We start from the raw sequence: 12749 nt of genomic DNA on the forward strand, positions 1-12749 counted from the left end.
CAGATCACCTGAGAGATCAGGAGTTTGAGATCAGCCTGGCCAACATGGTGAAACTCTGTCTCTACTAAAAATACAAAAGAATAAGCTGGGCGTGGTGTGCATGCCTGTAATCCCAGCTACTCCAGAGGCTGAGACAGGAGAACCACTTGAACCTGGGAGGTGGAGATTGCAGTGAGCTGGGATGGCGCCCCTACACTCCAGTCTGGGTGTCAGAGCGAGACTTCATCCCAAAATAAACAAAAAAACTAGAAAGGGAGTTAACCTGGGGACAATAAAGAGTGATGATTAAGAACACAAACCTTAGCTGGGCGCACTGGCTCATGCCTGTAATCCCAATACTTTGGGAGGCCAACGCGGGTGGATCACTTGAGGCCAGGACTTAAGAGACCAGCCTGGCCAACATGGTGAAACCCATATCTACAAAAAATACAAAAAAAGCCAGCTGTGGTGGTGCGTGCCTGTAGTCCCACCTACTAGGGAGGCTGAGGTGGGAGGTGGCTTGAGCCCAGGAGGCAGAGGCTGCAGTGAGCCAAGATTGCACCACTGCAGTCCGGCCTGGGTAACAGAGCCAGACCTTGTCTCAAAAAAAAAAAAAAAAAAAAAAAAAAAAAAGACACAAACCCTGGAACCAGACTGAGTGACTTAATCTTTCTGAGCCTTAAGTTTCTCTGCCCACAAAATGAGGATGATGATAAAAGCATCCACCTAATTGAGCTTTTATGAGGATTAAGTGAGTTAACACATGTAGAGTGCTTGGAACAGTTCATATTACATAGTAAGAGGCCAGTAAACACTGGCTTTCTGTGTTGTTGCTACTGGGTGCAGTGGAAGAGTGCATAGACAGAAAAAGTCGAAAGCCAGGCCCAAAGGGAAGGAGACAGGCAGGTGGCTGAGCAAGAAGGGCAGCCGTGGCAGGAGGGCCTCCTCCCTGACTGGCACTGCCTACTGAAAGTGCTGCTGAAGCAGGTTTGGAGTGGGAGGAGGTAGGGTGGGGACAAAACTCAAGGCTGACCAAGAGGGCGAACAGGATGTGCCATGCCCTCTCCAGCCGCCAGGTGGCAACAACACATGGGTCTGCAGCTTGTTTTGCCTCTAACGACCTACCCTGGACATGGCTCACACCCAGCCCACACAAACATGTCACCTTCCAGCCTCACCCAGGTGTGTACCTAAGCCTGCTGACCTTCCAGTGCTTTCCACTGGCCCGGGAGCCACCAACAGGCCCTGCTCACTAGACACCAGTGCAGGGCGCAGCTGGGAAGCACACCTGAGGTTTCTTGCCTTACACCAAATTTCTCCAGAGCCGCATACTCCATGTCTGTCTGCATACCTCTTCCCTCCCACCAATTCCTGGAATCCCAGAGGCTGCAGGAGTTGCTGCAGAGCTCAGGGAAAGGTGCATGTCTAGGCACTGTCACTGAAGTAGGTGAATGTGCCAGGTGAACCTTGGAATCAGCCGCAAAAAGGGGAAAGCAGTGGTGGGCCCCTGGCTCCAGGGACAGGGCAAGGACACTTTGGTGCCTAAGTCAGGCATTTATGGCCGAAGAGGCATCAGTGGAGGCACCAGCTGGCAGTCCCACTTCTCTTGCCCACTTACCACTTCTCAAGTCATGGCCTGGCCTTCAGGGAGGGAAGTTTCCTCAAAACTCAGAAGGAACTGAATTGGTTCTGATTACCAGAGTTAAAGACTGCAAAAAAAAAAAAAGGGAGGCCTTGGCCGGGCGCGGTGGCTCAAGCCTGCAATCCCAGCACTTTGGGAGGCCGAGACGGGCGGATCACGAGGTCAGGAGATCGAGACCATCCTGGCTAACACGGTGAAACCCCGTCTCTACTAAAAAATACAAAAAACTAGCCGGGCGAGGTCGCGGGCGCCTGTAGTCCCAGCTACTCCGGAGGCTGAGACAGGAGAATGGCGTGAACCTGGGAGGCGGAGCTTGCAGTGAGCTGAGATCCGGCCACTGCACTCCAGTCTGGGCAACAGAGCGAGACTCGGCCTCAAAAAAAAAAAAAAAAGGGAGGCCTTACACCAAATCTGTTAAACGTGTCTTTGTTATTCCTCCATCTTGCACCCAAATATATTCTGAATAAATAAACTAAATGCTCTGCTATACACAGGTCACAACACTAGGGTACTGCAGAGGTTTACTGGATCCTGACGCTCGCCCCCAAGTCTAACGAGAGATGAGGAGAGCACGGACAACCCCAGTGATGTAAGTTGGAGTGTGACTAGGTGTTCCAGCAGCTCTGGCTGTGGTGACTAGGGGAGATGAACATCACCAAAGGGCCTTCACGTCTCACAGGGAGAGCAAACAAGAAGCTGGTGTGTTTCTAGGAGGCTCCATTCTTTTGCCACTAAAGGACATTCAAGTTTAGGATATAAATAAGAATCTACCTAGATCCTAGCTTAATAGCCTCACATACTGTGAATTAAGCTACACTTAACTTTCATCTGGGCCTTCCAATGATACATGAGACCTGGGGAAAGGCAGCCTGTCCTTGTCTAATGCCAACAAGGGGAGCAGTCACAGCCTGATGAGCCAGAATCTCAAGGCCCTAGGGCCTATTCAGGCCCCTGCCTAGGAGGCTCATCCTGGCTACCTGCCGGGAATTAGAGATTTACTCCAAATTTGTTAGAAATTGGAGCAGGGGCCCGGGCATGGTGGCTCACACCTGTAATCCCAGCACTTTGGGAGGCCGAGGCGGGTGGATCACCAGAGGTCAAGAGTTCAAGACCAACCTGACCAACATGGAGAAACCCTATCTCTACTAAAAATACAAAATTAGCCAGATGTGGTGGTGCATGCCTGTAATCCCAGCTACTCGGGAGGCTATGCCAGGAGAATCCCTTGAACCTGGGAGGCGGAGGTTGTGGTGAGCTGAGATTGCACCATTGTGCTCCAACCTGGTCACCAAGAGCAAAACTCTGTCTCAAAAAAAAAAAAAGAAAAGAAAAGGCCGGGGGAGGGGGGGCACGTGGTGGCTCACGCCTGTAATCCCAGCACTTTTGGGAGGCCGAGGCAGGCGGATCACGAGGTCAGGAGATCAAGACCACGGAGAAACCCGTCTCTACTAAAAATACAAAAAATTAGACGGGCGTGGTGGCGGGCACCTATAGTTCCAGCTACTTGGGAGGCTGAGGCAGGAGAATGGCATGAACCTGGGAGGCGGAGCTTGCAGTGAGCTGAGATCCGGCCACTGCACTCCAGCCTGGGTGACAGAGTGAGACTCCGTCTCAAAAGAAAAAAAAGGAAAAAGAAATTGGAGCAGGGGCTGGGTGCAGTGGCTCACACCTGTAATCCCAGCACTTTGGGAGGCCAAGGCGGGGGTGGATCACCTGCAGTCAGGAGTTCAAGACCAGCCTGGCCAACATGGTGAAACCCCATCTCTACTAGAAATACAAAAAATTAGCCGGACGTGGGTGGTGGGCACCTGTAATCTCAGCTACTCAGGAGGCTGAGGCAGGAGAATTGCTTGAACCCGGGAGGTGGAAGTTGCGCTGAGCCCAGATCGTGCCATTAAACTCCAACCTGGGTGACAGAGTGAGATTCTGTCTAAAAAAAAAGAAAGAAATAGGAGCAGGATCCACTTCTAGATATACAGAGAATATAAAAATACATTCACTTTATTTTAGAAAAATGAAGACTCATAGAGTAAGCTTATCACAAACTGGCCTATTAGGAGTAACAGAATTCACAGGAAACCATTTCTGAAGTCCAGGTGCCTGCTGCCACCTCTCCAAGCAGGCCGGAGTCCAGTAGAGAATGCAATTCAGGAAGACGGCTCCTCAGAGGGCAGGGAGGTTAGCGACGGAGGCCACTCATATGGAAATGTCCAGTGAACCAATGCCGGGGAAGAAGATCAAATTCTCTGGGGCTGACCACAACTGTGGGGTGGATAAAGACAAACCACTGGCCTGTACTTCTCATTTTCTATTTGTTCATTTCACTGCTGGAAGGTGACCTCTTTTCCCCTAATCTTCTTTCAACCCAGAGAGTTTAAGACTTCTCCAGCTCAATCCTAATCCACCCCATTTCCCATGGTCTCTACTCCTGGGAGACCAGCCCTGGTGGCATCTCTTCCTCCTGTCCCTGGGCCAGAATCTGCTGGAGTCAGGGTCTGCCGGGTAGAGGCAAGTCCAGGTACTGACTGTAGTGGTTTGCTACTGAAGTCTTGCTTGCTGTCCTGATCTCTTTACCTAAAGAGACAGAATGAATAACTGCTTTAAAATGCCCTTCTTCCTCAAGTCCGTTTGTCACCCAGCAGAGTTCAAGCTCCTCAGTGTGGGAAGAAATGGGATCCCCCTTCCCCTGCCCAGCCTCCCCTCCTCTCTCCATTTTGCCATACAAAATTCAGGGCTGATGTGCATAAGAGCTTGGAATCCCAGATGATGGCAGGGTAGGGAGACAGGATGGCCAAGGGAGGACCAGACTGACCTGGTAGGTCCTGGGACTGCCACTTTCCTGGGGGGCTGCAGATTGCTGCGAGTGGCACCCATGACAGGAAGATTTGGTCGCTGGGAAACAGGAACTTCATGGGGTTAACAAAAGAAATGAGTTAGCAGCAAATTTAACTGACCTCGAAAAGAAATACTGGATGAAAGGAGTGAGTGTGGGATTAGTACTCTCCCCCGTGACCATGAGGTATTTGAAAACTAAGACTCAGACTCTGTCCAGCCCCATATCCTCTCTGTAACTCAGTCTCCCCATCTTCCAATCGAATTGCAATGAGGATGGCAAAAGTGGTCACTGTTGCCAGCTCTGGGAGGGTGAGGACATGCTGGGCAAGGGCAGGAATTCTTCCTCCTGACCTCTTACCCTTGTGTCCACTTTCCCGCACTCTGTGTCCTGCAGCGCTTGGTCTTGGAAGCCCTTTTCGAGTTGACACAGAATCCGGAGGTAGGGCACCTCTGCCAGATGGCACACTCCGGCTGGTGAGTGGCATTCGGCTGGCAGGCCTGGGGATGGCTGAGGGAATGGGCAGTTGACTGGAAGATTTAGCAGCTGCTCCCTGTGGCCGGGGCAGGCGTTGAGAGTTGCTGGTAGAAGGCTGTGGGGCCAGGACTGATCTGACGGGGGTGGGTGGGCCTGGTGGAGAGGAGTGGAGAAATTTCAGAGTCAGTTTCACCAACTCCCCACTCCCACTCACCACAACTTGGCTGCTCAGCTGTCCTCACTGGCTGCTGCTCTCCCACTGGGCCCGGCTCTCCCCCGGACTGGGGGAGTCGATCGGGTAAGAGGAGAAGATGCTGGGCTTTTGGATGCAGGGAACAGATTGCAAGTGGGTGACTCCTGAAACACAAAGACAGAGATAAAAGAGACTAGAGTGGAAAAAATATCTGTTCTGTGGCTTAAGGAATTAAGAAATAGAGGTGGAGAGTTGTCTACATCCCAGTAAGGAAGGGTAGAAGTTAGCTGCTAATATCACCATAACCATCACTATTGCCCATACCATTTATTGAGTTTATTATAGACATTACAGAGCTTATACTCAGACACTGTGGTAAGAGTTTTGGTTCTCTTTTTTCATGGTTCTCATTTAATTCCAACGATTCTAGATGTAGAAATACTACCCCCGTTTTACCAATAAGGAAACCACTCCCTGCCTGCATCATGGCATGCACTAGTCTGGGGCACACCTCCAACTTAACCCTCTCAACTCACCCTCTTCATGTTGGAGGGCTTCTTTCCAGATGTTGTCCGGAGAGCCCTGACTGACCCCTTCCTATCACTGCTCCGGAGTCGAGGTGTCAGGCCGCTTGGGGAGGGGGTACTCCGAGCCAAAGAGTTCACAGTCGGCAGCAGGTCTCTGACAGGACTGTCCTTCAGCACAAAGGTCTCCCGCCGAGGACTGGGCTTCACTCGGTGAGGCCCCAGGCCCTCGCTTGCGCTCTCCCTGCTCCTGCAGGGCACACTGCTCCAGCTGGGCGGCCAGCCGGTTGGCCTCATCGAGGATCTCCTCCAGTTTCTCTGGGCTGAGGGGGCCTAGGCTGAGCCTCACACCCTGGGGGGCAGGAGCCACGGCATTTGGGTCACTTCGGTGGGAGAGGCCCCGTCGAAGTGGTTTCTCTGGAGTCACCAACACTGTTATGTCTTCCTCCTCACGGCTGAGAAACAAACCAGGCGTCATGCCCATGCAAAAGAGAACAGGAGATTATGCAAGGGAGACTGCACACAAGCCCCACAACAGAGCCAGGGACATGACCCTAGGCCCTGATGCCCATGCCGGCTGTGAGATGTGGCCTCTGGGTGATGAGATACCTGGTTCTATGGGGCCTAATAGGCCTTTAGCATTTACAGACATCAGAAATGATGCCAGGATGGAGATGCAGCAAATCCACTTACCCTTTTTCTTAACACCCTGAAATCTAACTCCAGCTTCTCCCTTCTCTCCCCACTACCAGTAGTGTCATAGAGGCCTGAGTCAGCTAGCCGCCCAGCAGCCCCAAGTGCGCCAAACCTTGCTAAATTACCAACCCAAGCCCCAGAGGCCAGTAATTCAGCAGTAAGGGGTTAGAGACAGAGGTACTGTTAGAGGAAAATAAGTGGGATAAAGAGGTGGTACCTGTCAGATGGTGACAGCCCCCCAAAGTCCAAGGTCTCATCCACAATAAACCTTACATCTGAAGGGGAAAGAAGAATGAAGGCCAGTCACGGGTTCCTGATGCAGCTCTCCATCGCTGGGTCTCACTCCTCCCTCTTATTCTTCCCTCCCTCCTTTCCTTACCTTCCTCCAAATCCTCCATGTCCAGCCAGCAGGAGCGAGAGTCCAGTTAGATCTGAGTTGGAGAGAAACAATACCTTTGCTCAGTATCCTTTCTGCCCAAATCTCGCAGCTAGATTCAGGGTGCAAGCCAGGGGCGGGGGTCATGCTGAAGGCAAAGCAAGCACCCAGGAGTGGTACCTCCCGCATAACTACTACTGCTACCTCCAGGAAAGATACGGAGGGCTCCCCCAACTGCCCAGATTGCCCTGGAGCCGCCCCGCATCCTGGCCTCTCCTCACTGGGAGCGGTCTGCACGCCTCATCTTCCTCCCCGCCACTAGCCTCAGGGTTCTGCACTCCCCAAGCCATCTTTCCACTCCCCTGGCGTCACACGCAAAGCACACCTCCAGCCCACCCTGTTTCCACTTCCCGCGCCGCCTTATCTTCCACGCAACAGGCTTTCTCCCGCAACCTAGTCCCGGGAATCAGCTCCGAGGGGGCGGGGCTCCTTTCGAATCTCTCAGGCCCCACCCACTCAAGCCACACGCGCACTGTGATTGGTGAATCCTCAGGGGGCGGGGCAGCGGAGCTGCCGGCCGGAAGTCAGTCGATGGGGGCGGTGGGAGAACCGTTCCCAGAAGACTCCATCCCGGGCGGCCAACGCGGAGCCGAGGGTTGAGGCCGCGAGTGCGCGTGCTCGCGTGCCCGGAGATTCTCGTTCCCACAGGCAGATGGGAGCGGAGCGCGGCTGGCCGGGAGGGAAGGAACGAACACATGAGTATGGACCTCGCGTCCCACCCGGCTCCCGCTGCTGGGCCGCCGAGCCCCCAGTCTCCAGAACGGTTGTGCTGCCTAACGCGGCCGCTAACCGACGCTCTACGGGAGGAAATTCGTTTTCTTGGGCGCACTCAATATGCAGGCGCCGCATTGGCCAGGGGTCCTCAGTTGAGGGTTTTTTCCAAGTTAAGGAAACACCTAAACACTTACATTGTAGTTATATTGAGGTTCTTAAGAAGTACATCATCCATCGCCTCTTCAAGAACCTGAGGCAGCTGAGGTATAAAGAAAGCAACGTCCCAGCACTTTGGGAGGCCGAGACGGGCGGATCACGAGGTCAGGAGATCGAGACCATCCTGGCTAACGCGGTGAAACCCCGTCTCTACTAAAAAAATACAAAAAAAAAAAAACTAGCTGGGCGAGGTGGCGGGCGCCTGTAGTCCCAGCTAATCGGGAGGCTGAGGCAGGAGAAGGGCGTAAAACCCGGGAGGCGGAGCTTGTAGTGAGCTGAGATCCAGCCACTGCACTCCAGCCTGGGCAACAGAGCGAGACTCTGTCTCAAAAAAAAAAAAAAAAAAAAAAAGAAAGCAACGGGCTTTTCACCCAGGCAGGCTGGGGTTCAAATTCAACCCAAGTTTGACCTCAAAACCCAAGTTTCAGTTTAGAGGGCTGCCTTGAGTATATTTGCCCTCTTTTCACCTCTCTTCGCTTACCTGTGAAAGGAAGATGGTGGTCCTCGCAGTTATGGTGTTAGGAGGATAATTATGAGGGCATTTTCTACTGTGTGCCCTTAGGGGACTTAGATGGGGTGTTTGTAAGTAGCCCTATCTGAACTAAAAGCAGTATTTGTAAAATGCTTAAGCCAACTTGTTAGGAGTGTTGTCTCTGTTGTTTCTAGATGTTGCCCAGGCCACCAGTGAACTTGTCAGAGGCTTCAGAGCAGAGCGACTCCATCTTGAACAGAGGCTGGGTAAAATAAGGCTGAGACCTGGGCTGTATTCCTCGGAGGTTAGGCATTCTCAGTCACAGGGTGAGATAGGAGGTTGGCACAAGATACAGGTCACAAAGACCCTGGTGATAAAACAGCATGCGGTAAAGAAACCAGCCAAAACTTACTGAAACCAAGATGGCGGTGAAACTGACCTCTGGTGGTCCTCACTGCTCATTATATGCTCATTATAATGTATTAGCATGCTGAAAGGCGCTCCAGACAGCGCTACCACAGTTTACAAATGCCATGGCCACATCAGGAAATTACCCTATACAGTCTAAAAAGGGGAGGAATTCTTAGTTCCAGGGAATTGCCTACCCCTTTCCTAGAAAACTCATGAATAATTCATCCCTTGTTTAGCATATAATCAAGAAATAACCATAAAAATGGCCAACCAGCAGCCCTTGGGGCTGCTCTGCCTCTGGAGTAGACATTGTTTATATCTTTTCTTTCTTAATAAACTTGCTTTCACTTTATGGACTTGCCCTGAATTATTTCCTGTGCAAGGGCCAAGAACCCTCTCTTGGGGTCTGGATCCGGACCCCTTTCTGGTGACAACAGGAAGAGGTAGCAGGTCCGCACAAGATACAGGTCACAAAGATCCCTCTAATAAAACAGGGTGCAGTAAAGAAGCTGGCCAAAATCTGCCAGAAACCAAGATCGTAAAGAAAGTGACCACTGGTGTCCTCACTGCTTATTATATGCTAGTTATGATTCATTAGCATGCTAAAAGACACTCCTGCCAGCGCCATGACAGTTTACAAATGCTATGGCAACATCTATATGGTATAAAAGGAAGAGGAGCCTTCAGTTCAAGGAAATCATGCTCCTTTCCCAGAAAACCTGTGAATAATCCACCCCTTGTTTAGCATATAATCAAGAAATAACCATAAAAATAGCCTACCAGCAGCCCTTGGTGCTGCTCTATGGAGTAGCCATTCTTTCATTCCTTTACTTTCTTAATAAATTCACTTTCACTTTACTCTGCGGACCCACCCTGAATTCTTTCTTTCCAAAGATCAAAGAATCCTCACTTGGGGTCTGGATGGATCAGGACCCCTTTCCAGTAATAAACTGAGCTCCTACAAAGGTTCTGAATATTTAAAGTGAAAAAGCCCTAAGGGAATGGTTGAGAAGCTTTCTGGTAAACAGAACCTGAGCTTTAGTCCCCAGAGTTCATGCCCATTATTTTGGCCATTTATAGGCTTTCTTGTTTACTTCCTAGTTTTTGGCTGTGACATTGAGGTGGTGAGGTCTGCAGGAGTGAGATGTCACTGTAATAAATACCATCAGAGACCAAGGAGCTGGAAACCAAAAATAAAATCCTAGGCCCCCCAACCAACTGAATGGACCCCTTCTCTCCAACAAGGGCATTCCAGATTTAACCTGGAAAACTAGTTCAGGCCATAATGGAAAGTGGGGGGTGGACATGCCTCATTATACTCTCTGCCCTTTGGGATTCAGACACAGCTGACCAACATTAACATTAAAACAGAGACCTTAGGCCGGGCGCGGTGGCTCAAGCCTGTAATCCCAGCACTTTGGGAGGCCGAGACGGGCGGATCACGAGGTCAGGAGATCGAGACCATCCTGGCTAACATGGTGAAACCCCGTCTCTACTAAAAAATACAAAAATCTAGCCGGGCGAGGTGGCGGGCGCCTGTAGTCCCAGCTACTCCGGAGGCTGAGGCAGGAGAATGGCGTAAACCCGGGAGGCGGAGCTTGCAGTGAGCTGAGATCCAGCCACTGCACTCCAGCCTGGGCTACAGAGCGAGACTCCGTCTCAAAAAAAAAAAAAAAAAAAAAAAACAGAGACCTTGCTGGGCACAGTGGCTCACGCCTGTAATCCCAGCACTTTGGGAGGCTGAGGCGGGCGGATCATCTGAGGTTGGGAGTTTGAGACCAGCCTGACCAACATGGTGAAACACCATCTCTACTAAAAATACAAAAAAAAAATACAAAAAATTAGCTGGGATCATGCCACTACAGTCCAGCCTGGGCGTCAGAACAAGACGCTGTCTCAAAAACAACAACAAAAAAAAAACACCACCACCACCACCACAAAGATCTTAAGGCTAAGGAAACAGACTTTTTTTTTTTTTTTTTTTTTTTTTTTTTAGACGGAGTCTCACTTTATTGCCCAGGCTGGAATACAATGGTGCAATCTCAGCTCATTGCAACCTCTGCCTCCTGAGTTCAAGCGATTCTCCTGTCTCAGCCTCCCAAGTAGCTGGGATTACAGGCACACGCCACCATGCCCAGCTAATTTTTGTATTTTTAGTAGAGACAGGGTTTTGCCATGTTAGCCAGGCTGGTCTTGAAACCTTGACCTCAGGTGATCTGCCCACCTTGGCCTCCCCAAGTGCTAGGATTACAGGGATGAACCACCACGCTTGGCCAGAAACAGATTTTTTGTAGCAATAATATTACTGGAAAGGGGTCCTGATCCTGACCCCAAGTGAGGGTTCTTGGATCTCACACAAGAAAGAATTCAAGGTGAGTTCATAAAGTGAAAGCAAGTTGATTAAGAAAGTAAAGGAATAAAGAATGGCTACTGCATAGGCAGAGCAGCCCTGAGGGCTGGTGGTTGCCCGTTTTTATGGTTATTTCTTGATGATATGCTAAACAAGGGGTGGATTATTCATGCCTCCTTTTATCAGACCATATAGGGTAACTTCCGGATGTTGCCATGGCATTTGTAAACTGTCATGGCGCTAGTGGGAGTGTAGCAGTGAGGTCACTCTCGTCATCCTCTTGGTTTTGGTGGGTTTTAGCCAGCTTCTTTACTGCAACCTGTTTCATCAGCAAGGTCTTTATGATGTGTATCTGGTGCTGACCTCCTTAGGATCTCATCTTGTTACTTAGAATTCCTAACTGTCTGGTAATGCAGCCCAGTAGGTCTCAGCCTTATTTTACCCAGCCCCTATTCAAGATGGAATTGCTCTGGTCCAAACGCCTCTAACAATAAGAGGCTAAATTCCAGCCTGATTCTAGTATAGTATCACATGACAGACAGTAGACCCTGAAAGAAATTAAAGTATTTTACCCCAAAATATATTTTTCTTTTTCTTTTTTCTTTCTTTCTTTTTTTTTTTAGAAGCAAATGAAGCACAAAATTTATTGTGTTTTTGTTTTTGTTTTTGTTGTTGAGACGGAGTCTCACTCTGTTGCCCAGGCTGGAGTCCAGTGTTGCAATCTCAGCTCACTGTAAGCTCCACCTCCCAGGTTCACGTCATTCTCCTGCCTCAAGTAGCTGGGACTACAGGTGCCTGCTATCACGTCAGGCTACTTTTTTGTATTTTTAGTGGAGATGGGGTTTCACCATGTTAGCCAGGATGGTCTTGATCTCCTGACTTCGTGATCCGCCCGCCTCGGCCTCCCAAAGTGCTGGGATTACTGGCGTGAACCACCGCGCCTGGCCCACAAAATTTATTTTAAAAGATGCTGCAAATTCACTCATCTGCTCTAAATAACTCCTGTCCTTTGGGATCCCGTTATAGGCAATGTACACGAGACTTTACCAGTGCAATATATATATTTTCAGTAGCTCTTTGGGAGCTACTGAAAATACCAGGTGGTGTTTGTTTACATGAATAAGTTCTTTTTTTTTTTTTTTTTTTTTTTTTTGAGGCGGAGTCTCGCTCTGTCACCCGGACTGGAGTGCAGTGGCCAGATCTCAGCTCACTGCAAGCTCCGCCTCCCGGGTTTACGCCATTCTCCTGCCTCAGCCTCCCGAGTAGCTGGGACTACAGGCGCCCACCACCTCGCCCGGCTAGTTTTTGTATTTTTAGTAGAGACGGGGTTTCACCGTGTTAGTCAGGATGGTCTCGATCTCCTGACCTCGTGATCCGCCCGTCTCGGCCTCCCAAAGTGCTGGGATTACAGGCTTGAGCCACCGCGCCCGGCCGATGAATAAGTTCTTTATGGTGATTTCTGAGATTCTGGTACACCCACCACACAAGCAGTGTACATTGCACCCAATTTGTAGTCTTTTATCCCTCACCCCACCCCACCCTTTCCCCTGAGTCCCCAAAGTCCATTATATCCTTCTTATACCTTTGTGTCTTCATAACTTAGCTCTCACCAAAATCTATTTGTTTGACATATTTTGAAATGGCTCTGCAGAGCTGTCTCTTGTGGGGAAGATCTACATTCTGTAGAGAATTCCCGTTCCTTCCCAGGTCTCTTCCCTGATCCGGGAGAGAACTAGGAGTCCGGCACCTTTTTAGGTCTGATAAGAGCTCTGAAGTCTGCTACCTGGAGGTTTCACCAGCATAATA

General features: G+C 50.2%; 1 protein-coding gene across 1 annotated transcript; it reads right to left on the reverse strand.

Annotated features, from left to right (window-relative positions):
- Positions 1 to 3595: 3595 nt before the first annotated feature.
- PSRC1 (proline and serine rich coiled-coil 1) lies at positions 3596 to 7183 on the reverse strand. Its single transcript, XM_010355403.2, is given in 9 exon segments — positions 3596 to 4195; positions 4434 to 4527; positions 4815 to 5084; positions 5174 to 5288; positions 5661 to 5894; positions 5896 to 6103; positions 6562 to 6619; positions 6724 to 6775; positions 7106 to 7183. Coding segments are annotated over 8 exon segments (1002 nt in total). The 5' UTR covers positions 6743 to 6775; positions 7106 to 7183; the 3' UTR covers positions 3596 to 4191.
- Between the last annotated feature and the right edge of the window lie 5566 nt (positions 7184 to 12749).

The sequence above is a fragment of the Rhinopithecus roxellana genome, chromosome 8 (assembly GCF_007565055.1).
Source record: "Rhinopithecus roxellana isolate Shanxi Qingling chromosome 8, ASM756505v1, whole genome shotgun sequence".
Taxonomy (NCBI): domain Eukaryota; kingdom Metazoa; phylum Chordata; class Mammalia; order Primates; family Cercopithecidae; genus Rhinopithecus; species Rhinopithecus roxellana.